General features: G+C 42.8%; 1 protein-coding gene and 1 pseudogene across 1 annotated transcript; one reads left to right on the top strand and one right to left on the bottom strand.

Annotated features, from left to right (window-relative positions):
- Window positions 1-1,307: 1,307 nt before the first annotated feature.
- On the top strand, window positions 1,308-5,557 carry LOC133367502 (zymogen granule membrane protein 16-like; annotated as a pseudogene).
- Window positions 5,558-10,527: 4,970 nt separating this feature from the next.
- On the bottom strand, window positions 10,528-17,119 carry LOC133366527 (zymogen granule membrane protein 16-like). Its single transcript, XM_061589734.1, has 3 exons — window positions 17,065-17,119; window positions 16,803-16,941; window positions 10,528-10,849 (listed from the first exon to the last, which is right to left on the bottom strand). The coding sequence occupies exons 1-3, from the start codon at window positions 17,117-17,119 to the stop codon at window positions 10,528-10,530; spliced, it is 516 nt and encodes a 171-aa protein (XP_061445718.1).
- Window positions 17,120-27,767: the final 10,648 nt, after the last annotated feature.

The following is a 27,767-nucleotide window of genomic DNA, read 5'->3' as shown; positions in this document are numbered from 1 at the left end:
CCTTCCACCCAACCCTCAGCAAGAAATACATAGAACCATCAGCAAATAAGCGCACAGTCTGAAAAACAGTGCATATTAAAATACACAAATCTACTGTGAACACATCCAGACAGCTTAGTGACTAGAAAATAAAGTGGTTGTTCCACTCTTGTGAGATTTGCTGGAGCCAATAAGAACTAGTGTTAGAGCAGAACAAGCAACACCCTGAGTTGCTGACTCAGGCCCTTCTCCAGAACAGGTAGAGGATGCTTGTGCAGTTAAATCTAGAATTTGTCATTTGAGAGGAAGACTTGTGCTTCTCTATCTGCCGTGCACTCTCAAAAACCACAGAGTTCCCCATTCATAAACAGGAGAGGAGGACAGCTGGTGGGAGGAACATACATCATTATAATCAGGGACATTGATTAGAGAAGCACTGGGAGCCTGTGCTACTGGTATGATTTACCAACCCAAAACATATGTGAATAAATGTCTATTTCACACACACACAGAAACACACAGCAAAAACTGTTAACAGCACAGTCCTAAAGATGTCTACTCAGAGGTCCTATTGAATTCAGTGGGATGTACTCCCAGACAAGTGTAGTTAGGACTGCAGTCTACTGTGTGAACTTGCAAGAGATCATTCATGATTTTGCAATGAAAAAGACCAGAAAAACAAAGTGGTATAGTGATTTGGTCAATTTAATTGATGATGGGTGGCATAAGCTTTCATGGACTCAAGCCAACTTCATTAGCTATAGCCTTCATTAGATGTGGGCTCAAGTCCACGTAAGTTTATGCCATAATAAATTTGTTGCCATCTTTAAGGTGCCATGAGACTCTGTTGTTTTTACTGCAAGAAACTAACACAGCTAAAATTAAAATTCAAGACATCAGCAAAGTAATCCCCAGGGCTGACTGAAACATTACAAAATAGTCAGCAACCTTTGTAGGACTGTTCTTCAGGGTGGATGTATGTCATAAAAAAAACAGCAAAAAGGGTTTGTCCCTGTGTAGAGATCAGAAATGTAGAAAGTGCAATTATGGAATTAAAATGGAAACTATTATTTCATGGCTTGTGAGATTGTATGTATGGGATGGGACCCTAGTGCGTGTTTTGGGGGGCATGTTCCAAGTTTGTGCTGGGCACCTCAAAAGGATGCTTGGACATTGCCTGTGCCTAATCTTACCCCCCCATCTCACTCTACTCACCCCCCTCTGCCTTCCCCTCCCTCTCTCACTTCCTCGTTCTTTATCACACACTTCCCCTTGGTATTGGCCCAGCAGGTCAGAAAGGTGATGCCACATCTTACCCAGTGATTGGTATAACATCCCTTCAGCTGATAATGCAGAACACAGGCACAGACACAGGACTGCTCAGTCGTGAACGTAAGTCCGGAGTGGGATGGGATGTTCAGATGAATCTTATAAAAAGGAGGAATATTTTGTTCCTCTCAAAGAGGAATGAGGAGAGCTGTTTCCTTCTAAAGTTCTGGATGTAGCTTCTAATGGGTTATGAGGTTTTACAGAGCTTTAAGGTGTATCTTAAAGGTTGCCTGTGTTTGGGTGGGCTTCTGTATTAGGGAGCCCTAAGGAGATTCAGGTGACTTCAGAGGACTTTTATTTTAGGGACATCTGAAGAGCTGGCAATAATCCAGAAGTGATTTTAAAGCCCTGGATCCTGTGGCTAAGGCTTAATGGCTCCCTGGCTCCAATTAGGTTTTGCTCTTATTCCAAACAGACCCTCAACTTGCTGCAAATCCATAAACCTATGGAGGACCTTTAATGGATTCTGGAGTTCAGATCTAATTGAAGGGACATCCATCAGAGATACAGCCAAACCTAGATTAGATAAGTGGCTTGGTATTGTTATGAGACAGCAGCCTGGGAGGCAGGTTTGAGGGCCTACTTTGCTTTAACTGTGATATTATTATAGCTCTTTAATGCCCTTGGTATGTGGAAGCTCATTACCTCCCTAAATCACGGAAGGGGAATATTTGACACATTACTTCCACCAAAGCACGTTACTTCCCCCAGAAGAATCCTGGGAGCTGTTGTTTACCTCACAGAGCTTCAGTTCCCAGCACTCTTGGCAAACTATAGTTTCCAGGATTCCCTTAGCACCCTTAACAAACTACTGTTCCCTGGAGGAAGTTATGTGCTTTAAATGTATGGTGTGCATGCAGCCTTGAGCTCTCTTGCTGTTGTTGAGCTCCAGCTCCCATTACAGAATGACGGGAGTTATAGTACAGCAACAAGTTCCCCAGCACTGCCCCAGGGGCTCAGTGCAGTGTAGTAGACAGAGTGTTGGCCTTGGACCAGGGAGATGTGGGTTGAAATCCCTGCTCAGCCTTGGCACTCATTGTGTGACTGTGGTCCAGTCCCAATATCCCACCCCATCCCTACCTCATAGGGTGTTGTGAGGGATGAAATGAAAGGAGCTGTGAATGAAGCTCTTGAGTAGTTTGGAAGGACAAGATAAAAAGGTAATAATAAAAATATTCAAACTAACTATCTCCCCAACACTCTCTTTCTAGGATGTTTTGTTTCATGCTCCTTGCTTTACTCTGTTGTGGTCTCACCATCAATGCAGGTAATCCCAGTGGGGGACGGGTGGTGGTGGTGGTGTCGCTGTTCCATAGGGAATATTGGGGGGCAGGAATAGGCTGCTTTGCCTCAGCTCATCAACTCTTTATTCTCTAGATCTTATTTTACCTGTGTCATCTTCCTCTTCTGGTGAATACGGTGGGAAGGGAGGAAAGCCCTTTTCACACTCCGGGAACCAACTGGATGGAGCTATAACTGCCATCAGGGTTCAGTTTAACTTGTATTACATTGTGGGGTCAGTTTATAAATAAGGCCTGAAACAGTGGGAGGGATTGCTGTTTGTGGGCTGGATATCCCATAGATTAAAAAAATATCACTCATTCTGTGGATGGACTGGAGGCAAAATATGGTTTGCCCTTTCCCTGTGTGGGTGTTTGGTGACTTGCATCTGTACAGTCAAAATTCCATAATCCACAGTTGGGCAATACCTTTATTAGGAGGGCCAACCAAAAGTGGCAAACTTTTGAATTCTCCAGAGGTTTTCATCAAGCAAAACAGGGAGCGAGGGAAAGATGGAAAAATAACCAAAAAAGTTCAAAAATTAGGTTGGAAGTTGTAGCCAGCAGGTTAGCTTGTAGACTCAATTCCAAGATGGAGTTCCAAGACAGAATGTTCAGCCTGCAATCCTCCATGTGGGAACGAAGGCCACATCTACACCATACACTTAGAGCACTATTATACTACTTTAAACACCCATGGCTTCCCCCAAAGATTCCTGGGAACTGTAGTTTCCCCTAACAACTCTCAGCATCCTTAACAAACTACAGTTCCCAGGAATCTTTGGAGGAAGACAGAATGACTGCGTATAGTAGTGCTTTAGTGTATAGAAATGCTTTAAATATATGATGCAGATGTGGCCTGAGTCTACAAGATGACCTCATAGCTACAGTTGGATTCTGGGACAGAAAAGCAATTGCTGCTTTAGAATACAAAGCCTGGCTTCAAATCTGTTCCACGCTTCTTAAATGAACCACACATATTGCTGGCTAGGGGCACTGGAAAGTCAGTTTCCTTCAGAAGAGAAAGCACAGTGTAGACTACGTCAGTGTAAACTGATTTAGGTACACATTTTAAGGGGAAGGAAAGGTTGCAGCCAACTGTATTAGTCCCACTCCCATAACAGGCCCCAGAGTCCAAAGAAGAACAAGGCTGTCCCAGACAATTCGTTCTCAAAGTGTGCCCTCTTCCTGCATTTTATCCTTAATGGGACAGTGCCCCCCCCGCTACTACTAGAATTGCAGTTGCTTTTCCATATTATTGGGAGTATTGAGCTTTCTCAGTGTGTGCAGCCTGCTGTGTTGCACTCACAGTCAGAGGTGTGACACAGCAGTGGGGCGGGGGCTAGTTTTGAAGCTCAGCACACCTTTGCTATAATCTTTGCACTGGGCATCATGGTATCACCCCAATATTATTATTTTTAATCTTTTCATTAGCACTAACCAACACTGGTCCCATATGAATGCCACCCCAAATCCCTTTTTGGTGAAGTTGCCGTTTGTATATTTGAGATAAATAAAATCATTTCCCAAGTGTGAGTGTTTGTGTGTCTGAAATAGCGCATAAATGAAAAAGTGTTATATTACTATAGTATTATAATACTCATTTTATGAAATTAGTTTTTAAAAACCCTTTCTAGTCACTGCCATTATAGCTAGTATGAAGTTACTAGAAAGATGTGTGTGTGTGTGTGTACACATATATAGATATAGATATATGGGAAAACCCTCTCCTGTGTCACTTCCAAATGTGAAGGTTAAAATGGCTAGAAAGCAAGCATGGCTCCTCCCATCTTTGAAATCTTTCCATTCTAGGTGGTTATTGAAATAACCCTGAGTCTACTATTTTCCTTCTCCCTCCCAATCGCCTTTCCTTTTGTGTTGTGTCTTTTAAATTGTAAGCCCAAGGGTAGGGACTGTCTCATTACTGATTTTTCTATGCCACTCTAGGAGCCTTCTTTTCCCCTGTTGAAGAGCAGGGTAAAAATTATTTAAATAAATATAAATAACATAAAATAGGACTGCTGATAGCAGCAGCCACTGCTGCTTGCCCACTGGCATCAAGCAACATGAAGCAGCATCAAGCAACAGCTGCCACTGCCTATCCTTTGACCAGAGAGGAGGTGGGAGAGGAAGAGGCAGGATGGAGGCCCCACTAGTTGCTAAGACCCCCTTCCCCAACCCTTGAGCCAGTTCTGCCTAATGGGCAGAGCTTGGAAAAGTTACTTTTTTAAAACTACAACTCCCAGCCAGCATGGCCACTGGATTGGGCTGATGGGAGTTGTAGTTCAAAAAAGTAACTTTTCCAAGCTCTGCTAATGGGTAATCAAGTGACACCTTCTAGGTCATTGTTCTTCAACTGAGGGTCCCCAGATATTGTTGGACTACAATTCCCATCAACCCCAGCCAGCTTAGCCAATGGCCAAGGATGATGGGAGTTGTAGTCCAACAACATCTGGGGACCCAAGGTTGAAGAATAGTGTCTAGGTACCTCAGGGTTGAAGGCTATACAGACTACCGTCCATCCCAGAATCAGGTATCTGTAAGAGGTGGATCCAATCATCTGTTTTGGACCGTGGTTTTCTTAGGGCAGCAGATGAAAGAGGAGTGTGGCCTGTCCTAACTGCACCCCTCTTCCCTTATTTCAGTCTCCAGGTCCGTTACGGGAAGCAGTGGAGCAACTATGTAGGCGGCCAATCTGGGAAGCAGGAGGAATTCTTTCTGTACCCCAGCGAGTCCATCACCCAAATCACTGGAAGTACTTCTTCTACGTCCAGAAGCTTGTGTTCATCACTAACCAGGGTCGCCAATTCTCCTTTGGGCAAGGTGCAGGCACCAGCTTCAATGCGGTTCCGCTCTTCCTGGGCACCGCCCTGCGTTATATCAGCGGCTGCTCTGGCTTCTACATTGATGCCATCACTTTCCATTGGGATTTCCCCATTGATAACCCAGCTGGGATTATTTCAGGGTGAAAACTGGGAGAAAAGCTGTTTGATGGCATGGGGGGGGAGAGAGAGTTTAGGGCAGGCTGTTTTCTTGCTCATCTCTGTAGGCTTTTCCTCCCCCTTGTTTGTGAACAATATGGTTCCTTCCGCGAACACAATCGCCTCTTTCTCCCGCCACCCGCCTCTTCTCCTTTCTCCCATGCACATCTTCTCCACCCCCTTGGCTACCCAGCAGGTCTTCCAGCCCATTTTCTATCCCTCTTCTGTCCATTAATTGAACCAGCCAACATCTGCCTCAATCTCGCACTGTCTCTTCTTCAGAGATTCCCCTCCTGCCAAATGAGCAACGTGAGCATGACTGGTAGTCAGTGTTGACCAACAAAAAGTATATTGAAACAAGGTATCGCTTTATTCAGTGTCCAACTTTCTTTTATTTAGTTAGTTAAGGATTTGTGAATTCCCAACAAAATGCTTCTGAAGTGGTGTACAACAGAAATGTATAAAATATATATAGTAAAGATGAAATATACATAACAACCTGAAAAATGGGTATTATTATTAATATTAATTAACCACTTTCCTTCAAATGGACTGCCTTCAAGTCAATCCCGACTTATGGCAACCCTATGAATAGGGTAAACAATATTCAGAGGTGGTTTACCATTGAGGCTGAGAGGCAATGACTGGCCCAGGGTCACTCAGTGAACTTCATGGCTGTGTGGGGATTTGAACCCTGGACTCCCAGGTTGTAGTCCAACACTAACCACTACACCACACTGGCTCTCTAACTATAACAAACCAACCTATTAAAATAACAAACACATCCTAAAAACAGACCAGTACAAATAAAGACAGGCCTTGCAAGACCTGCCCCATTAAAAGAGGCCATTGATACCTAAAACCTTTCAAATTAAGGGCCAAAAGCCAAGGTAAAAAGGAACGTTTTTATCTGGTACCTAAAAAAATAGATAATGATTGCACCAGGCATACCTCCCTAGGCGTCTCTCAGCATAACCTCCCTCACAGGGTTGTTGCAAAGATAAAGTGTGTGTGTGTGTGTGTAGGGGGTGACTCAAGTATGTCACCTTGAGTTCCTTGGAGGAAAGATGAGATATAAATGTCATAATAAATAAATAAAGTTCAGGGTTGAAGGAAAGGACTTGCCCTTGAAGACATTAAAACTTCAATTTTGGAAAGGCAATGTAGTTTCCCCCCTATAATCTGCTTTTACATTCCTACATGAAGCTCCCAGTGGCCTCCCGTCCAAAGGAATGTTCAGATATATGCTTGCTTGGTGGAAGCTCTCATGCCATTTGCTAGAGCTCAAAGCAATGTTGGTCTTGTTTGAATGATTATTTTTCTTCTTTTTCCATAACCACAGCCAATGGCATGCTGTACAGATGTTGGACTATAACTCCCATCAGCCTCAACCAGCATCACCAATAATTAGGGATGATGGGAGCTGAAGTCCCGTATCAGTGAAAGACAAACCTTTCCCCACTTTTTATGGGGGCAGGCAAGATTTCTGCCTTTACCGTACATTTACTTGGGATATAGCAGACCCAGTGCAGCCTTCTCCAACCTGCTGCCTTCCAGATGTTTTGGCCTATGGCTATGCTGGCTGGAGCTACTAAGAGTTGTAGTCCCAACAATCTAGAGAGCACCTGGTTGGGGAGCATTGTTTTGAGCAAAGTGCACACTTCATCCTGTTGAAAAGTTGCCACAGGGAAAACCCATTAGTTAAAAGCAAGTGTAACTTACTTGTTTTTTGAACTTGTACTTTTCTAAGGCAGAAGTACAGGCCCTGGGTCATTTGCTATACTGGGATACCCAGTACCAAGTCAAAGTTAATTTTGCTTTAAATCACGGTGATAACTCTCAGGCCTGGGGGCCAAATGTGGCCCTTCAAGCCTCTCTGTCTAGCCCTCAGGACTCTCCCCACATCACTGCCCATCTACACCTTTTAGAAATTCTGATAGTGCTTCTTGCTTGGATAGAGGATAGGGAAGGGTGTGTGAGTATGAGCGGATACGAGCCTCCTGTACAAAAGTAACATTTACATTTTGTTGCTCTGCCCATTTTTGCTTCTGGCCTTGCCCACCACTGGCATGTGGCCCCTGGAAGGTTGCTCAGAAGGGAATGTGGCCCTTGAGCTAAAAAAGGGACCCCGTGCCTGCTGTATATCTCTCATTCCCAATGCATCTAGAAGTGTCATTATTATATAGACCTTTTTGGTGTTTCCCATCTCTGTTATAAATGGATTGCATAGTTACAGCTGCAGACCACAACATTAGCAGCCAACGCTGGCAGTAGAGCCAGTAGGTTAGGCAGAAGCATGCATATCAGTACTCCTGAAACACAGAACGGAGTGGTGTGTGCGCACCCAAAACATTCTCGATGGTAAAAGCAGTGGAGGCTGATCCATTGGAGCTGGTGGGGCACCGTCCCACCAACCTCAATCTGCCCTCACTTGCCAGCCTTCATCTGTCTGCTGTTTGATTTATAATCTGTCCAGGGAGATGGCCCTGGCTGTCAGCTTTGCCCTTCTCCATCTCAGTGTTGCCTGTGTAGAACTCAGCAGGGAGGAGAAGGCCAAAACTAGAATCAGGTTGCCAGAATTAGAATTGGGCTTCAAAAGCAGCCAGACCGTTTCCTTTGGCTACAGATTAAAATGTGTCTAAAACGCATTTGCCCATGGCTGGACACATCTCAGACCTTTTAGGACCGCCCACAGCAAAGGGTTGGGCCAATCGCTGCATCTCCCCAACCTACAGCAAAGTGTTTTTGTTGGACAAACCACAGAGTGGCAACGAGTTGATTTACCAAACAGTTTTGATTTCTGTGTGAAGCTGATTTCACAGAGAAATGCACTGGAGTGGCATTTTCCCAGGTTTTGGAGTAAAAAGGGACCGAGTTTGACTAGCGTTGTGTGTCTCCCAATTCAGAAAACAGAAATGGAGATGCACTGAAGCCAGCAGTCTCCAGCACAACAGCATAACCTCCTGGCATTAGCTCTGGCTATTGCTGAGCCCTCTGCCTTCCGTACAACCTGTCCCATCCCAATGGACACCTCCCACCACTAGGTAAAGGGTTTGAAGACTGATGGACAGATCAAGAAAGGCTTTACCAAAGAATTGAGCATTCAAGAGGGAGTTGGAGGAAGAGAATGCTGGGTGGATGGAGAATAGCGGTGCCAACTTCAGTTTCTTGGCAAAGCTTCTGTGTTTAACAATTGCGGAGCAAGCAGAAATGTCACTAGTGAAGCATTCATTATTGTTGTTTCTTCATGTTGGGGGCTGGGGGAACATGCTTAATTTTCCACTTGTCTTGCTGTTTTAAAAGGTTTCATGCAGTGTGGTGTAGTGGTTACACTGTTGGGTGGACTAGGGTTTGAGTCCCACTCATCCAGTGACATTACTCCAGTTACTTTCTCTCAGGGTCTTCCACAGTGCAAAGGGGTTGTTGAAATGTTACAAACGGCTCATCATTGGCCACATTTTTTAAAAAACTTGCTAGATTTCCCCTGGAAAGGGAAAATCCAAATTAAAGGGAGGGGGTTGGCTGGCATTTTGATGCCAACAATGTCTTATGTATTCTACAAAAAATGCAGCACTGATTCCACAATACAAACACACATCTGGAAGCACCCTCAGACTAGCTTACCTCACAGGGTTGTAGTTATGAGGATAAGGGGAACCATATATGCCCAGAAACCCCGCTGGAAAGGAGAAAGCACAGCACAATAATAAAAAGGAAAATGGTTCTAGGAACAGCGAACAAGCTTGGCTGAAGGAAGGCGCGCATACACGCACATAACTTGGAGAGAGGGTGAAAGGTATATAAAATATAAATTAATATAATAGCTTTCTCTTCTTATTTCTTTCAGACAAGCATCCCCACCTAGAGGTTACAGGCTGTATTGCAACCAAGCATTAACTTTCAAATACAGTAGCAGAACCTTTTGTAGGGCCCTGCAGAGGACGGAGAGTGTTTCTAGAGACCTCTTTATAAACACACATGCCTGAGACATAAGCAGGGCCAAGGCTGGCTCTACTTTATATGGTGAGGTAGTTGCCTCAGGGAGAAGATGCTGAGGTGTGAGGAGTGGCAAGAAAGTAAGCTTCTTCAGCAATTAAATCTCCCCTCCTCTATCACATATTCCCTGTCTTAATTTTGGCTAGTAATACTACTACTACTATTGTTGTTGTTATTATTACAATAAGCTTCGTCAGCATTTATACAGCACCAGAATGGTCAAAGCACTTCACACACATTAGGTCAGAGTTACAACAGCCCTGTAAGGTAGACCAGTAAATAATTCTGGCATATCTTATAAGGTGGTTGTAAGGATTACTGAGCTAATGTGTGTGAAGTGCTTTGAACTCTCTGGTGCTATATGAATGCTAATGATGATTACCGGAATAAACAGTAATAATGATAATAATACGACAAAACCATCACTGGGGGAAAAGTATTATTAATAATAATATGATTATTATCCCCTCATTAGAGATATAGCTGTGAGTCAGCAGCTTGCCAAAGGACATGTAATAAGGTCATGGCTGAGGAAACATTTATATTACGGACTATTATATAACAAAAAAAGAGATACTCAATTCCCTTATTCCAAATTTGCTTTTTATTGGTTGACACAATTGGTTGACACATTGACATCAGTGTGTGCTGGTCATTTGACAAGAGAGAAAGCTCTGAAGAAATGGGTCAGGGTTGAGGCAGATGCCAATTGAGCGGTTTAACAGAATAACAAAAGAGTGACAGAAAATGTGTTGAATAAACTGATAGGTGGTTAAATTAGTGCAAGGGATGCACCATCCAGGAGAATAAATTATTAGATATTGAGGTGGTTGAAAGAACTATCCGCCTCATGAATAAGGAGGAAGAAAATTCAAGAGATGGGTGAAAAGCCATAGGCTACCCTTGCCCTGAGTGCCCTGTGTCCCACCCCATTGATCAGCTTGTCTCTCACTGTTCTGCTGTCACTTTCCACAACTGGGGCAATCGGTAGGATAGTAGTCCCAGTGGAAACCTATTGCATCAATGACAGAACCAGAGCTACCACTGAAGTAACGCAGGACGGTGTTTGGGTAGAGCGGAGCTGCGTTGAAGCTGATGCCTGTGTCCACCCCATAAGGGAAGTAGCGCCCCTTGTCAGTGACAAACACAAGTTTGCGGACGTAGGATTTGTATTTTCCAGAGGCCTGGATGATGGATTCGCCTGGGTGCAGGAAGATTTCCTCCAGGTCACCAGATGAGCCACCAACATAGTTACTCCATTCCCGGCCGTAACGGACCTGGAGACTGGAATAAGGGAAGGGTTATGGCAGGCCACAGACCTCTTGGGCCTAATAGGCCACAATCCAGGGCAGAATTAGTCACATTGAAGCCCCAAGAAATAAAAGGGTTTAACTGCACCGAAGTTTGTATTGGATTGCTATACATCTTTCAGTCCCAAAGTTTCCAGATGTTATCAGTTGATTGCCTGTTATTGCAGCCTTTCTTTGTGAACATTTCTTTTGCACAAGAAATGCATATTTGTTATTTGTCTTGCACAATCTACATTGTTTGCGCTGCTGATTACAAGGATACTCCATTTCCCTAAATATTCCTATGCTGTAGCTGAGAAAATATGACACTCGACCCAGACATCCCTTCTGTTCCTACTGTACCATACGAGATGTAATTTCGGGTTGTCATGGTCAGTTAATGGTTATAAGTTCTAATGAATGATACAGCTCTTCCTCCCCAACCCCATGTCAGTTCTCCAAAACAGAACACATTTTCCAGCTAGTTTTATGCGACAATCCTTTATGTGAGAACAATTGAAAAATCTAGATTGTAAACTCTTAGGGCCAGTGACTTGTATTTGATGACATTGTAGAAAACAAATGAATAATAACAAGACAGAGTAGCCAGTTTTAGACAAGACTGAATATTGTTCTTGGTACCAAAATATGGTTCAGAACCTGGCACTGGGCTCTTGGACCTAACTCTTCATATCCTGAAAGGGGATTCTTCATATTGATTTAATTGTGGAGCTTTTATCACTCTGGACTTGCTCCTAGGGATGAGTGAGAAATTAAATTCAGTTCGCATTTCAAGCCAAATCTAAAAAATTCAGACTTTCCAAAACAATATGAGAACCATAACACAGCTGTCCTTTGAAATTCGCACTCATCTGAATTTTGAAATGCAGTTCACCAACCAACCAATGTTTACAAAAGTGCATAGGGGAAAATGCATTCTATTATAAGAAATAGCTTGCAAAAATGTGTTCATTAGTCAAAACGGCCTACAAAAATGTGTTTATTAGGAGAAATTCACACTAAAATGCTGGAGAATTTTTATGAGGTTTTAATTGTGCAGTTGGAAAGCTGATAACGTGCAGCTGGAAAAAAGGGTGGAGGGTAAAATTAGACACATACATGTTTATTAGAATCATAGAATAGTAGAGTTGGAAGGGGCCTATAAGGCCATCAAGTCCAACCCCCTGCTCAATGCAGGAATCCAAATCAAAGTATTCCCAACAGATGGCTGTCCAGCTGCCTCTTGAACGCCTCCAGTGTCAGAGAGCCCACTACCTCTCTAGGTAATTGGTTCCATTGGCGTATGGCTCTAACAGTTAGGAAGTTTTTTCTGATGTTCAGTTGAAATCTGGCTTCCTGCAACTTGAGCCCATTATTCCATATTAAGCACTTACATGACGGGCAATGTCAGGCGCAGCTTATACACAAATTAAATAAGGGTAGAATGAGCCAGTTTCTATATTTAAAACAAACTGGCCAAATCGTATTAAAACACCCTCTTCTTTTGGGTTGGAATCTCCTCTTCCTCACTTTCATCTTTTGACAGGGAATGCTTCATCATATCCTTGCAAATACCCTTAAAGTCCTCCTGGTTTTTGCACCTGTTATATACTGACAAATCATCACTGTATAGTAGATAAGAACTAGTGACTCCTCCTCCTCCTCCTACCTATGGAGAAACTACCACCGATACAGAATGTATACAAGGAGCAAAGCATGCTTTGTGTTTGTTCAGCTCTTTTTTCCAGTGTGGGGTGTCTGACAAGGAATTTGTGCAATTGGGAAATTTGCTTTTAAAAACCCTGGATTGCAGGTTGAGTTATTATCTATAAATCTGGACTCACTTGCATTAACTATCTCATGAGTTTATGTCGAGACCTGGAGGAGGGAACACACAGGAACAGCAAGCTGAAAACATCTACTGCCTCTTTATTGTATCGCAAGGAAGCAAGGAAGCAAGGAAGCTCCAGTTTCTTTCAAAGTACATCTCTGTAGCTGAATAGATGTAAATCCAGCTCACATATACAGCTGCCAAAGTATCTTTTATTGAAATCAGAACAGAGTGCTAGGAGGTGAAGGGAAATTAGTGCTGTTTAAGCATATTTCACTCTTTGAAATTCACCTGACGGGTACAAAATGGTGACCACGCGTGCCCAAAGCCGTAGCACTATAATTAACAGCTCACCTCCTAATCTAATCCAAAAATCAATATTAGACTATTGCGGGATAATTAAAAGTAATGAACCTACAGCAAAAGTAAAAGAGCAGCAGACGGACCAAAGAACTCCAGAATTAACACCCAGGAGAGTCTGGGTTTCTTTGACAGCACCAGTTTCATAACTGAGACAGGAGATCATCTAGAAGATAGACGAAACTCAGACAAGTATTCCTATAACAAAAGTCCAACAAACTGGTCCACTGATCCTGATTTGAGAGAAGACATTTTCCAACTTTGTAGACAAACACAACTTACAGTAAGCAAAGAAACTCTAGATTCTTTAAAGGAAAACTCAGGCAATTTAGTTTTGGGAGAAAACGAGGAAGAAACTCCCTCCTCGTGGGAAATTTTAAGAGATCAATGTTTTTTAACTAAGCAGACAACGGAAAAAATGTTTCATAACATGGATAAACTGCAGCAGGAAGTCTCCGGCCTGAAAGCTACCATTGGAACTTTAGTTGCCCTTGTAGAGATGGGAATTTTGACGATAGCCCCTCAGACAAATTTTACTATTCAAGGTTTGGAGGACACTGTGTCACAGAAAGAACAATCAGTTAGAGATATTCGGCATAAGGAGGATTTCGACCAAAACACAACAACTCAACAACTAAAAGATATATTTGAAGACTGGAACAAGTACTCAGAGACATTCCCTTATGTTGGTAACCAAGAGCAAGCTCTCAGTAATAACGATGTTTCCATTTTAAATCTCACACCCTCCGACCCAAGACTTTTAATAATTGATAAATATTCAGATAAGGCCTCTACTCCACTGACAGTGGAAAACATGAGCTGCCCACCTAATATCTTTAAGCAAACCCTGAAAACTCCATCAGAAGAAGATGGTTCAGTCAAGTTTCACCGACAGTCTCCCCGTATGGTTCAGCAACGTAGATGGGAGGCAACTGAGGAACTCAGTGAGTCATCACATCCCCTAAAATATAACTATAAAGACAATAGAAGGAAAAGGAGTAAATACAACCCTTATTATAAGAAAAGGACTAGACCAAAGGAAAGAATACCGAATGACTTTCAAGTGATCATCCACAACTGGTTAGTGAGAAAATCAGGAGGGAGATTAAGATCGTGGAAAGAACTCCTAACTGATATTCAATCTATACTGGGAACAGCCCTTGACATAAGAAAAGGAGTTTTTTGCATTTGTCTACCCTCTTTTGGTCAATTGGGAAGCACTGAGCTCACATTTCAGAGATCGGAGTTAGGGTACAATTTCTGGTCCCTGTTACATAGGTTTTCCAACAGAGGGCTACTATTTGAACTTATAAGAACACCAAACAAGTCCTCTCAAGGGCATCATAATATTTCCACTTGGACTCCAAAGACTGGAAGTAAAAGATGGCTGGAATATAACACTGGGGAAAATAGAGGCTGGAGGAACCAGAGATACGAGTTCCCCAAATTTGTAACTTACCCAAATAACATCAGGCTGCAAACGCATACCCACAACCAGGAAAATTGGAGAAAACAACACATGATCTCTATTAAAGATAAATATTGGATCAAGGGTGATAATAATAAGCCCAGAGATTACTCTCCTAAAACCTCTTTGGACTATTCTAAATGACTTGGTACAAAATATAAAGGGTTAAAGATAATCTCCTGGAATGTGGCAGGTTGGGAAAATAAGATGGCAGATAAAGAATTTATTGAGATGCTCCAACTATATGATATAGTCTGCTTACAGGAGACCTGGACTAATGAATTTAATTCTCCACTGCTGCAGGGTTACAAATCATTCTATCTACCAGCTACAAAGAAATTCAAGAAGGGCAGAGGTAGTGGTGGACTGGTGTCCTTCTTATCGCTGGAATTAATTGAAGAATCCCAATTGGTCAAATTGGAATCTCAGAACAACTATCTTCTTCCAGTACAATTAAAAACAGAGACTGGAGACCCCTTCTTCTGCATACACACATATTTTCCACCGCCCAACAACCCTGTAACCGTTACCAAGATATGGAAGGATTTAGTATCTTTACTGGAACAGATAGATCAGAAGTTCCCGCAAGCATATATTCTAATTTGCGGGGATTTTAATGCCCGAATTGGGGCAATTTCAGAAGGTTTCTTTCATCCCTTCGGTTTAGATCTGGAAGAGATCTTTCTAACTCCCCACACCTCGATGGACAGCAAATACAATCAACAAGGTCTTAAATTCTTAGAATTTATATACCATCAAAATTTATATTCGCTGCATGGGAGTCCACTGGACATAACTGAAGGTTATTATACCTATTTGAGCAATTTGGGTGCCAGTGTTATCGATAATGGTTTCAGTCTCACTTTTCCCTTTAGTAAGTGCTTTTGAAATTCTTGGAAGAACAGAAAGCGATCATCTCCCCTTAGTGGTGACTTTAAATCCCTTGTTGGAACGGATGCCAATAACCGATACAACTAATCTTACCGGGGAAATGCTGGGCGAAAGGAGACTGAAATGGTCTAACAAATTAAGTAGTAACATCCAGCAAAAACTACAAAGCAATTTTCTGATGAGCAGGCGACAACAATTTGGGGATAATTCAGCGAATCATATAGACATTTTCCAGCAAATAGTTACTGAACTTAGACCTTGTTTAATAACAACTAAAGATAAAAGTAAACAGATATTCCAACATGGCTGGTTTGACGCAGAGTGTAGGAAGGCTAAGAAAGTATTAAAAAAAAAAATCAGAGAATCCTGTAAGAAACCTTCAAAAGAGATAACAGAAGAGTTAATTAAATGTAGGACGGAATATAAAAGTTTACTTAAAAATAAGAAAGGGGTATATATAAAAACTCAGTGGCAAGAATTGGAACAAACAGTAAGGGAACACAATGAAGGTAAATTCTGGGAGCTGGTTGCACGAGGATTAAAGGAAATAAGATCTACCTCGGAGGCCACAGTTCCTGCTTCTTCCTGGATTAAGCACTTTACTAACTTAACTAACTATCTCACAGAGGCTAAAGTGTAGTATGGAGTCCGCATGCTGAGCTAACTCTGACTTTGGGATCTCCTCTTATTCTGCCACACGGACTCCTACTGGCTAGATATGTGGCTGCATCTTTGGGAATGTACACTTCCTTTCTCTGCCCTTAAATCTAAATCTGCACTATATATGCGAAGCACCTTGGACAGCTCCTCGAAGGTTTGGATTAAAACCCGGAGCAGGTTTCACATGGAGTCACCAGCCACCACTGCTGAGGATGCTTCCAGCCTGCTGCTACTTTGCAGGTGGGCTTCAGTGGCATACCGGCAAATTCAGGTTGTGCTATTACAGTGGATTTTATTTATTTTATTTATTATTACGTTTCTATTCTACCCTTCCACCAAAAGGAGCCCAGGAACTCTTGTGCAACAAAAACCTGCTTCCCCAAAACACCCCAGACTTTTTGTGGTAAGGAAAGTGATGGGAAAATGCACTGGGAAGTGTAGGATAAGAATTGCTTGATGTGGCATTGTCTATCCTCTCCACAAACAAATCAGAACAGATGCTCAATAAACAGCTGGTGTCGTCTAACTTCCCTTCAAACTTTATTGAGGATGAAGGCCCAATAAACAGGTTGTCTGGAAGAGACTTGACTTTCCAGAGGCTGCCCTCAATTTTCACACACAAAGAGGAAAGGGTAAACTTTTTAAGTTCAGTCCATCAACTGATCAGTTTTTCTTCAAAAAGTGCAAGCCCCCAAACCACAGTCCCTTCCCACTTCCCCTGGACTTTCATACACTTACCCCACAATGTACCACCGGTTAACCCGAATCCTGATTGCAGTTATTGGTCCGTCCAGCTGGTTTCCAGAATGTGAAAAGCGTTTTCCGCCTCCCCCGCCATACTCGCCAGAGTAGGAAGAAGAGCGTGGTTGAATGGCCCCTGAAGGAAAAGCCACAGTAGCAAAGAGTTGATGACAGCAATCTGCTCCTGCATCTCAACAATATATTCCCTGTGGAACAGCGAAACCATCATTCACCATCACCCACCCTCGCTGGGATTTACCTGCATGGATGGTGATGCCACAACAAAGTACAGCGAGGAGCGTGAAACAAAACATCCTAGAAAAGAGAGTGATTGGAGTTAAAATCTGTTTAGTTCAGTACTTTTACATGTTTATCTTGTCCCTTCCCAATTTTTTCAGAGTCACACATGCACAGACTGATTCCTGTGAAGTAGTCCGGCCTTTCCCAACCTTTGGGTACCCAGATGTTGCTGGACTACAGTTCCCAGCACTCCTGACCACGCTGGCTGGGGCTGATGGTTGTCATAGTCCAAAAAAACATTGGGGGACCCAAAGGTTGGGAAAAGCTGAAGTAGGAGAGGGTGAGAGAGAGTGAATGGCCCAGAGTCACCCAATGATTATCATGACAGAAGGGATTTGAGCTCAGGTCTCTCCAGTCAAAGCCCAGTATTCTAATCTTTCTGCTCACTTGGGATGCTGTGTTAGACATCTAGCTCAGCAGTGTCTACAACAGCGGTTCCTAAACTTTTATCCTCATCGCAAGTTGGTGAGGGCCTCAGTTGACCACTTAATGATATTTCTGCCCATTGTAGCAATTGTAATGCATGGTGCTGTATGCTGTATGATTTTGAATTGTATTCTTGTGGCTTCTTTTACTTCTAAATAACGATATAAGAAATAAAAGAAGCCATAAAAGACAACTGACAATAATTCAAATGTTTAAAATGATGAATGTGCCACCCGTCATCCATCTTCAACCACAAATTCACAGACACGCCGTGGACCATCGGAATGAAGCTTGCAGATGACTGGTGGTCCTTGGACCACAGTTTGGGAACTCCTGGTCTACACTGACAGACTGGCAGCAGCTGTCCGAGGTTTCAGACTTGGGTTTCTCCCAGCCATACCTGGAGATGTTGGGCACTGAACCTGGGAACTTTTCCATGCAAAGCAGATGTTCTGCTACAACGATCCAAAGGAGGCCAAGACATGCCTGCCAGAGCCCTGCTTCATAAAAATGCTAAACCCTTTACCCATATCAGCTTTGTATCAATTTTTTAAGGGAGTTCCCCTAACCAGATCAGGACTGCAGAATCCACTCAAGGTCTCTCTATCATGGACTTAGACATACGTGCAACGTTGAGGTTCCACTGAAAACCAAACCCAAGTGTAATTTGAGGCAGATTCTCCAAGGCTTAGCCCTGGGACGTCTTTTCAGTGCTTTCGTTTAGCCCTGTAATATGCGAAGCAAAAGAAGAGAGTGGTTTTGAGCATGTGCAGAATGACTTGCCTTCTCCTTTGAATAACTACCACAACATTACAATTTGGTGGTAATGGCTTCTGAGACAGAGGGCTGGACTTCAATGAAGAGTTGAACTCCCACACCTTTTTAGTAATTAAGAACTGTGTCAACATTACTCTGTCTCAAAAGGTCCAGTGTGTGTGTGTGCGTATGTGTAAGTATTGATTGTGGTTATGCTAGTGGTCTGCTCTCTGCATCTGTTCAGTGGTACTCTGCTCTTTATTATTACTTAAGTTACAGCTTTGAAAACATTTTCTGGAGGCAAAGTCCTCCTGATTCAAATTCCATGCTGACAACCTTATTCGTGTGAGCAAGATTCAAAACATGGGCTCTCTGAGATCCAGAATCAGAGACTGGGTCATATCCACACCATACATTTGAAGTGTATGGCTTCCCCCAAAGAATCCTAGAACTTTAGCTTGTTAAGGGTGCTGGGAATTGTAGCTCTATCAGGAGTAAACTGCAGATTCCCAAGATTTTTTGGGGGAGGCCATGACTGTTGAAGTGGTATAAATATGCATTAAATGTGTGGTGTGGACATGGGTGGGTGGGATCAAAGATGACAATTTGGGAGTGGGAGTGAACTACTCACTAACAGACCCATAGAGCAAATGCCTCCCAACTCTTCAAAGCCTCCTTTAACACAGGGATGGGGAATATGGCTTTCCAGATGTTGTGGGACTCCAGCTTCCATCACCTTTGACCATTGGTCATGCTGGATGGGGATGTTAAGACACTGGAGTCCATCAGTATCTGGAGGGCCACAGGTTCTCCATTCCTCCTTTAACATATAGCCATCTTGAAGACACCCAAACCTCCTGAGGGCTCCCTAAAACAGACAATCAACTCCAGATAGCCTTGAAGAAATACCCCAAATCTCTATAGAAACAGAGCTTCATAGAAGACCCGAGAACCCTCCTAGAACCCAGGGCCCAGCAGAAACCACTCCGAACCCCCAGAGAGCCCCCCAAAAGAGATACACAACTTAGACAAGGCCAGTTTCCCCCATCACGCCAAGGTAGTAGATTCCTCAAAGATCAGGGTTCAAATCCCCACTCAGCCATGAAGCTCACTGAGTGACTTTGGGCCAGTCACAGCGTCTCAGCCTAACTTACCTCACAGGTTGTTGTGAGGATAAAATGGGGGGGGAGAGTACCATGTATGTCACCTTGATCTCTTTGGAGGAAAAGTGAGATATAAATGCAATACAATAAATATTGATGTGAAAGGTTCCACTCCACCCTGACTTACGTGGCAGCCTGAGCAGTCCTTTGGTGGTGGGATCTTGTTGCCTTTGTGCTGCAAAATCTGCTGAAGGGAAGCTTTATGTTTTATACTGCCCATGAAGTACAATGTGGCGTCACCTTATCTTGGGAACCTGCCTGCTGGGCAAACACCATTCATCTGTTATAAAACTCTAAGTGGCAGTTTCCTGGGAGTCATTCAAACAAACAAACCAAGGGCCTGGTTTGGGATTTCTTTTTTTGGGGGGGGGGGGATCCTCGAATGATGAAGACACAATAGAAGTGGAAGCATAATTGTCCAACTCCAATGCATCCTAGCCAGCTTCAGAAAATGCAGATGATTTTCATCCAAATCTTCACCAGTCAGACAGAAGTAAACCTCTCTGAGTATGGCGAGGTGGAAGCTGGATTTGCCTCTGCCATTGTAGCTGAAGATAATGGTAGAGTGCAGAGTTGACAGAACAGGCTCTGATTCTTGAGATCACAAGTGGTGGCAGTGTCATTTTTTATATACCACCCCAGCAGGGCAGACACAAGAGACACCGGCTTTTCTGTGGTGGTCCCCAGGCTGTGGAACTCACAAAGATACTAATTTTCAGTTGCTTTCTCTTAAGATCTTTTAATGCTGCTAGTTTAAAACACTGAGCTGTCCTTAAAACAGGTTTTAAACGTTTAAAAACATTTTAAACCTATTTTAAGGATAGCTCAGTAAAAACAGCTTCATTAAAAAAAGACAACACTAAAATGTCTTATTTATTGAAGTTTAAGCTGCTGTTTTTCAAATGATTTTTTAAAATGAATCTCTGAATATATCTGGCACATGTCATTTTTATACTGCTATTTTATCATTATTGGGCTTTTCTTGTTCTTTTAATATTTTTTCGTGTTCTTTTAATATATTATTATTATTATTACTACAACTACTACTACTACCACCACCATCTTGTGAGGGCTATGCCCTTAAAAAAGAAAACAAATAGATAGTCTGGTGTAGGGGTTAGGGAGGCTCAGACTTGGGTTCAAATCCCCTCTCAGCCATGAAGCTCACTGAATGACCTTGAGCCAGTCACCACCTCACAAGATTGTTGTAAGGGAGATGCAGGGATGTGTGTGGAAGACAGAATTCTGATGATAAAGGGGGAGGGTGGAAAGCTCCTAGGAGGAAGGCTGGGATACAAAAGCAATCTGAAAATTGTTAAAAAGCAACCTGTATGTAGAAAATTAGCACAGGGAGGATGGCTGAGAACCTTCTCTCTGGCGTGCTTGTTTTCTACATGAAGGGAATGTTTTTCCTATGTTAAAGAGTGCCCTTACTCTTTATTAGTGAACATTAGTTTGTACCTTAATGAGGATCCTGCTCCCATCTTTGAAGAACACCCCCTTCTGTCTGCCAATGACCCAAGAAGAAAATGGAAAAACTAAGAAGTAAAAAAAAGGGGGCCTGTAATTTGTGCCATTCCTTTTCTCCTCCTGTTCACATCCTTGCTCAGCCACAAAAGTTGACAGGATAACTTTGGACAATCTCCACTCAGGATTTAAGATGGCCCAGTGGCTTCCTCATGAAGTTACACAAAGGACATGGTGGAGGACAGAGGAGGTTGCATGCCTGTTAGCAATCAGCAAGTCTGGGGCCATGCCCCAAGAATGGCCACAATGATGATTGCTAAAGACATCTGGAAAATAAGCAGGCCCTTACCCATGATGAAGACACACCACACCCAACATGAGATTGGTGCCAATGTCAGCTAGGCCTGGCCCAACCCAGCCATATGTTGTTCCTTTGATTACTCAGGGAAAGGTCCAAACAGGATTTTTGAGATATCCCTTAAGAGGACAAACGCCCTCAGATTCCATGCTATCCTGTTGCCCTTTTACAACAACATGTGAGCTTGCACAGGGGTGTGTGTGGACTTAAGGCCTGTTTGGCACACCTTTGCCGCACAGAGGAGGGAACGTCTGTGGCCAGTTCTGGTTCCCTGCCACAAGAATACCTGTACGAGACACTTGGCTGAAAGCACAAGTTTGTTGCATTCACACAGTATGGTTTTGGGGTGTATGTGTAAAACCTTCTATGGGTATCTAATATCTGCAGCGTCCCTAGGGGAAGGAAATGGCAATAAAATGCAGAAACCCAGCACCTTCCACATTCTGCTAGTTTTGATACAATACACACCTGTGTCCCTTTATCCTTTTCACTGTCCACTTCTCCCAGGACTGAACATCATCCTTCACCTGTGGACAGGGCCAGATTAAAGTCTTCGTAGGCCCTAGGCACTCTCATAATCATAGACCCCCAAGATAGATCTATAGATAAATATTTACATTGCATAGCCCCCATAATCATAGATCATTAAACATGGGAAGTAGCTGCGGTCTGCTCAGTTGGTTTCCAGCATGTTTCGTGAGAGAGATATGTGATTCTTCACCTTTGTGAGCAAGCTAAAAGATATTTTGTGGATCTAGCTACTAGTAGTTTTGAGGGAGAGAAATAAAGTAAATAAATAAAGTTATCTGTGTATGAATATGGAGGAGGAGCAATGAGTTATTTAATAATTTGTATTTATTATTTTTTCATGGTAGCGGAAGGAAGGCATGCTTGCTTCATGACTGAGGTGAGAAATCAATGGAAGATGAGCGTTGCTTTGCCCTAACCACGCAACCAAGCCAATGCATGTCTTCTCTATAGATAGGCATTTCTCTCTATGTTGTACAAAGCTTATCGGCAAGAAGATGGTCAGCGCAGACTGATGGTACCAGAGCCCTTTGTATGAACTATTCTGAAATTTGTCAAACCTTGATTGACATAGCATAAAGTGACAGACAACCACCAGAGCTGTTCATGAGGCAAGGTCACTAATTAAGAAGCTGGATCAGTTTGAGACAGCGTCAGTGTGCGTCACTTGGAACACTCCAAAAGGGCAATATTGTAAATAAAGCTGTACAGGAGTCTGGCATTTTATGATGGTCTGTTAACACACTTTGGTGATACACACACAGTAAATTTCATGTGTTTGTAGCCATGGCAAAAGACCTCATACCATCTAATTACAAGGCGACTACACAATGCAAATAACCGAGAACCCCCTTTTTGGATGAAGTTGGCATGGGTAATATTAACTCAAGTTTGAGTGCCAGGACAAATTCTGCACAGAGTCCTTCTATCTTATAATGGATAAACATATCGAGATGAGCAGACAACGAGCAGCTTCTGCTACAGTGAATGAAATGTTTAGTTTTCTTGCGGACAGGTCTTTGTCCAGTGAAGTGGCCCCAAGAGCAAGGGCAGATGAATTTCTATTGTTCTCATGTATGTATGCAAAGAGGAAATCTGTGGCCAAAATGATCACTGCACAAAGAAAGGGCAAACTAGTGACAAGTTTTCCAAATGTCTATATTGCTTTTAGAACGTCTTGCCATTTTTGGAACATGTTATAAGGGGAGCGCTCTTTTTCAAAGCTGAAACTTATAAACAACTGTTTAAGGTCAACCATGAGACAGAAACGAGTATCTTCATTTCACTTGCACTACTCTCAACTGAGAACAAGCTAAATAATAAAAATAAAGAAGTGAAGATGTAATATGTGATTTTGCTAAGAGCCACAAAGTTAATGTTTAATTCATTTACTTAAGATATATTATACCTGTGTTACAAAAAGGAGCCAGGCCTGGATGAAAGCCTGACTGATAAAGGCTCTCAATTCCTTGAGATGCCAATAAGGAATAGAGACGAGACCAGATCAGTATAAAGTCTTGCCTTTAATACCTTTGCAAAGGGAGGGCCACAGTCAAGTGGCTCTCTAGAATAGCTGACAGTCATCATATTTATAGGCTATAGATGCGTCACATACATAATATCAGAAATGCATAGCTAATCAAGAATACATCATTGTTTAATTTCTCAGCATCTGTCTATTCTGGTCCACTTCTCTGTTCTCATCTTCAAACTTCCTTTATTCTTGACCTTTGGTGCTACAAGCTGGGAATAACATCTTTAATTGCTAGCAAAGCAGATAAGCGAAAAACTCCCATACTTTTCATAAGCAAGGAAAACAAGCATATGTTTCATTTTGCATTATTTGATTTCATTATAACATTTTAATTTTAACTCATTGTAACATTTGCCCCTCAGATACTTTCTTAATTTCAAAAAGTGAGAAAGTATCTTCTTAATTATCTATGGTGGCATAAACATTTTCCTCTCTGGTAGGAACTGCTTGGGGGGCATAAACAGTATGGTTCCATACCTCCTCATGAGATGGTGCCATTTCAGTATACTCTCCCTGTATCTCATGCAAGGCTAGCTGCTGATACATCATCAGTTGGGCCTTTCTTTTCATGACCCGAATAAGCATGCCAGATACACAGGATATGATACATGGTAAGCACATAAGGATAAGGAATATAATACAGCCAATAACAAAGAGATGTTTCAGCCAGGCCCAGTTTGGCAGCCAGCTAGTAAACCAGTCCCAATTTAGGCCCTTCCACTGCTGATTGCCCACATACGCTGTTATTTCTGCATGGTCTACTAATTGATTGATTACCTGTGATTCATCTCCAATTTCAACACAACACTCACCGCTAGTGTTTAAGGTAGCGCAGAGCCCACCTGAGCTGGCGAGCAAGAGGTCAAGACCCTGTTGGTGAATGACCAATCTCTTACGTATCTGCTCAGTTTCCTCTGTTAAGGTGCATATTGCCTCGCCAGTAGCATTAGTAACTACTTCTACTACGGCTTGCAATCTCAGCAGGCCATTGGTCATGGACCTGGCTCCAACGATCCCAATAGAGCTCCATGTCAGTGGTTTGTATTCATCAATCAAATCTTGGGGGGTCCAAACCTTACTTCCCCAGTTATGGTCTCCAGCATGTAAGGCATGCCTTTTGTCTCTGGTATTGGTATATAGGGGTCTAAAGATATGTTGCCCTTTGGGTTTAACATTGATGTTAGGTATTAAGTAGGCCACATAACAGCTTCCTCTCCAATCAGGGGGCAAGCATGTATATGCAGTAGTTCCACAAACAAACCAATAATGTTTAAGTGCACATTTACCCAAGGGCCATATCTGTGAATGATGGGCTTGCTGGATTCCATTCAAATGAGACTGAAAACCATGCTGTGGGGTGAAGTACCAGCTCATGAACAATCGCTCAGTGTATATAGGGCCACTAGCATTGCATCTAGTTACTCCAGGGACTGTGGGCATGCAGGTATCTATCCCCCTTCCCTTCCGCTCTTTGGCGTACCAAGAGTCGGAAGCTATATATATTTCAGACCAAGCTTGGGGCTGATCTCCTTTGTACCATCTAAGCATAGTGGTTTGGTCTGGAATGTTGGTGGTCCAACTATTTGCATGACGTAAGGTTAAACCATACCATTGCCAGTAATCATCTAATCCTGTGTGGCCACAATGACAAGGGGGATTTTTCTGGAATGTGTACTTCATGCCCTGTGGTGTACAATTACACCTGGTGTTATTTATGTGGGTGTTGTTACGCTGTAAATTAAGACAAGGGATCCCATCTGGCCACTTCTGCCATGGGCCTCTTTTGTGTGTGTAGAAACAAGAGGAGTAGCCCAACTGGGGCCCTATGCCATCATTGTTTTCCCAACACCATAATCCTTTCCTTTTCTTAACTTGTACCTGATCCCTTTGTGGCCAAGTCTGATTATGTGCTGGATGGTCTACAGCCAATTCGAGTATGGTGAGAGGAAGAGGATATAGTGGAATCTGGCCATGTTGCACCTGTAAAGGGGCACACACCCAACAGCTAGTGAGTTGGAACTGGGTAACTACCTCCTGCACCAGTTTGAGGAAGGTGTTGGTTTGTGACAAGGACCCGTTTCTGGTCAAGGGACATGTCCATGCCGGAAATAGAATACAAGATAAAGCAACATAATAAAAACCATACATGCTATAATTATGGCTATGCATATGTAATATGGATTAACTTTATAACATTATAACATTTTAATTTTAACTCATTGTAACACCTGCATGTTGTTTGTTGAGTAAACTGCTAAATCATAAGAACATAAGAAGAGCCTGCTGGATCAGGCCAGTGGCCCATCTAGTCCAGCATCCTGTTCTCACAGTGGCCAACCAGGTGCCTGGGGGAAGCCCGCAAGCAGGACCCGAGTGCAAGAACACTCTCCCCTCCTGAGGCTTCCGGCAACTGGTTTTCAGAAGCATGCTGCCTCTGACTAGGGTGGCAGAGCACAGCCATCATGGCTAGTAGCCATTGATAGCCCTGTCCTCCATGAATTTGTCTAATCTTCTTTTAAAGCCGTCCAAGCTGGTGGCCATTACTGCATCTTGTGGGAGCAAATGCCATAGTTTAACTATGCGCTGAGTAAAGAAGTACTTCCTTTTGTCTGTCCTGAATCTTCCAACATTCAGCTGCTTTGAATGTCCACGAGTTCTAGTATTATGAGAGAGGGAGAACTTTTCTCTATCCACTTTCTCAATGCCATGCATAATTTTATACACTTCTATCATGTCTCCTCTGACCCGCCTTTTCTCTAAACTAAAAAGCCCCAAATGCTGCAACCTTTCCTCGTAAGGGAGTCGCTCCATCCCCTTGATCATTCTGGTTGCCCTCTTCTGAACCTTTTCCAACTCTAGAATATCCTTTCTGAGATGAGGCGACCAGAACTGTACACAGTATTCCAAATGCGGTCGCACCATAGATTTATACAATGGCATTATGATATCGGCTGTTTTATTTTCAATACCTTTCCTAATTATTGCTAGCATGGAATTTGCCTTTTTCACAGCTGCCGCACACTGGGTCGACATTTTCATCGTGCTGTCCACCACAACCCCGAGGTCTCTCTCCTGGTCGGTCACCGCCAGTTCAGACCCCATGAGCGTATATGTGAAATTAAGATTTTTTGCTCCAATATGCATAATTTTACACTTGTTTATATTGAATTGCATTTGCCATTTTTCCGCCCATTCACTCAGTTTGGAGAGGTCTTTTTGGAGCTCTTCGCAATCCCTTTTTGTTTTAACAACCCTGAACAATTTAGTGTCGTCAGCAAACTTGGCCACTTCACTGCTCACTCCTAATTCTAGGTCATTAATGAACAAGTTGAAAAGGACAGGTCCCAATACCGATCCTTGAGGGACTCCACTTTCTACAGCCCTCCATTGGGAGAACTGTCCGTTTATTCCTACTCTCTGCTTTCTGCTTCTTAACCAATTCCTTATCCACAAGAGGACCTCTCCTCTTATTCCATGACTGCTAAGCTTCCTCAGAAGCCTTTGGTGAGGTACCTTGTCAAACGCTTTTTGAAAGTCTAAGTACACTATGTCCACTGGATCACCTCTATCTATATGCTTGTTGACACTCTCAAAGAATTCTAATAGGTTACTGAGACAGGACTTTCCCTTGCAGAAGCCATGCTGGCTCTGCTTCAGCAAGGCTTGTTCTTCTATGTGCTTAGTTAATCTAGCTTTAATAATACTTTCTACCAGTTTTCCAGGGACAGAAGTTAAGCTAACTGGCCTGTAATTTCCGGGATCCCCTCTGGATCCCTTTTTGAAGATTGGCGTTACATTTGCCACTTTCCAGTCCTCAGGCACGGAGGAGGACCCGAGGGACAAGTTACATATTTTAGTTAGCAGATCAGCAATTTCACCTTTGAGTTCTTTGAGAACTCTCGGGTGGATGCCATCCGGGCCCGGTGATTTGTCAGTTTTTATATTATCCATTAAGCTTAGAACTTCCTCTCTCGTTACCACTATTTGTCTTAGTTCCTCAGAATCCCTTCCTGCAAATGTTAGTTCAGGTTCAGGGATCTGCCCTATATCTTCCACTGTGAAGACAGATGCAAAGAATTCATTTAGCTTCTCTGCAATCTCCTTATCGTTCTTTAGTACACCTTTGACTCCCTTATCATCCAAGGGTCCAATTGTCTCCCTAGATGGTCTCCTGCTTTGAATGTATTTATAGAATTTTTTGTTGTTGGTTTTTATGTTCTTAGCAATGTGCTCCTCAAATTCTTTTTTAGCATCCCTTATTGTCTTCTTGCATTTCTTTTGCCAGAGTTTGTGTTCTTTTTTATTTTCTTCATTTGGACAAGACTTCCATTTTCTGAAGGAAGACTTTTTGCCTCTAAGAGCTTCCTTGACTTTGCTCGTTAACCATGCTGGTATCTTCTTGGCCCTGGCGGTACCTTTTCTGATCTGCG

The sequence above is a fragment of the Rhineura floridana genome, chromosome 11, assembly GCF_030035675.1.
Source record: "Rhineura floridana isolate rRhiFlo1 chromosome 11, rRhiFlo1.hap2, whole genome shotgun sequence".
Classification (NCBI taxonomy): Eukaryota; Metazoa; Chordata; class Lepidosauria; order Squamata; family Rhineuridae; genus Rhineura; species Rhineura floridana.
Note: the sequence above shows the minus strand (reverse complement) of the source record. Positions and strands in the feature narration are given on the sequence as shown.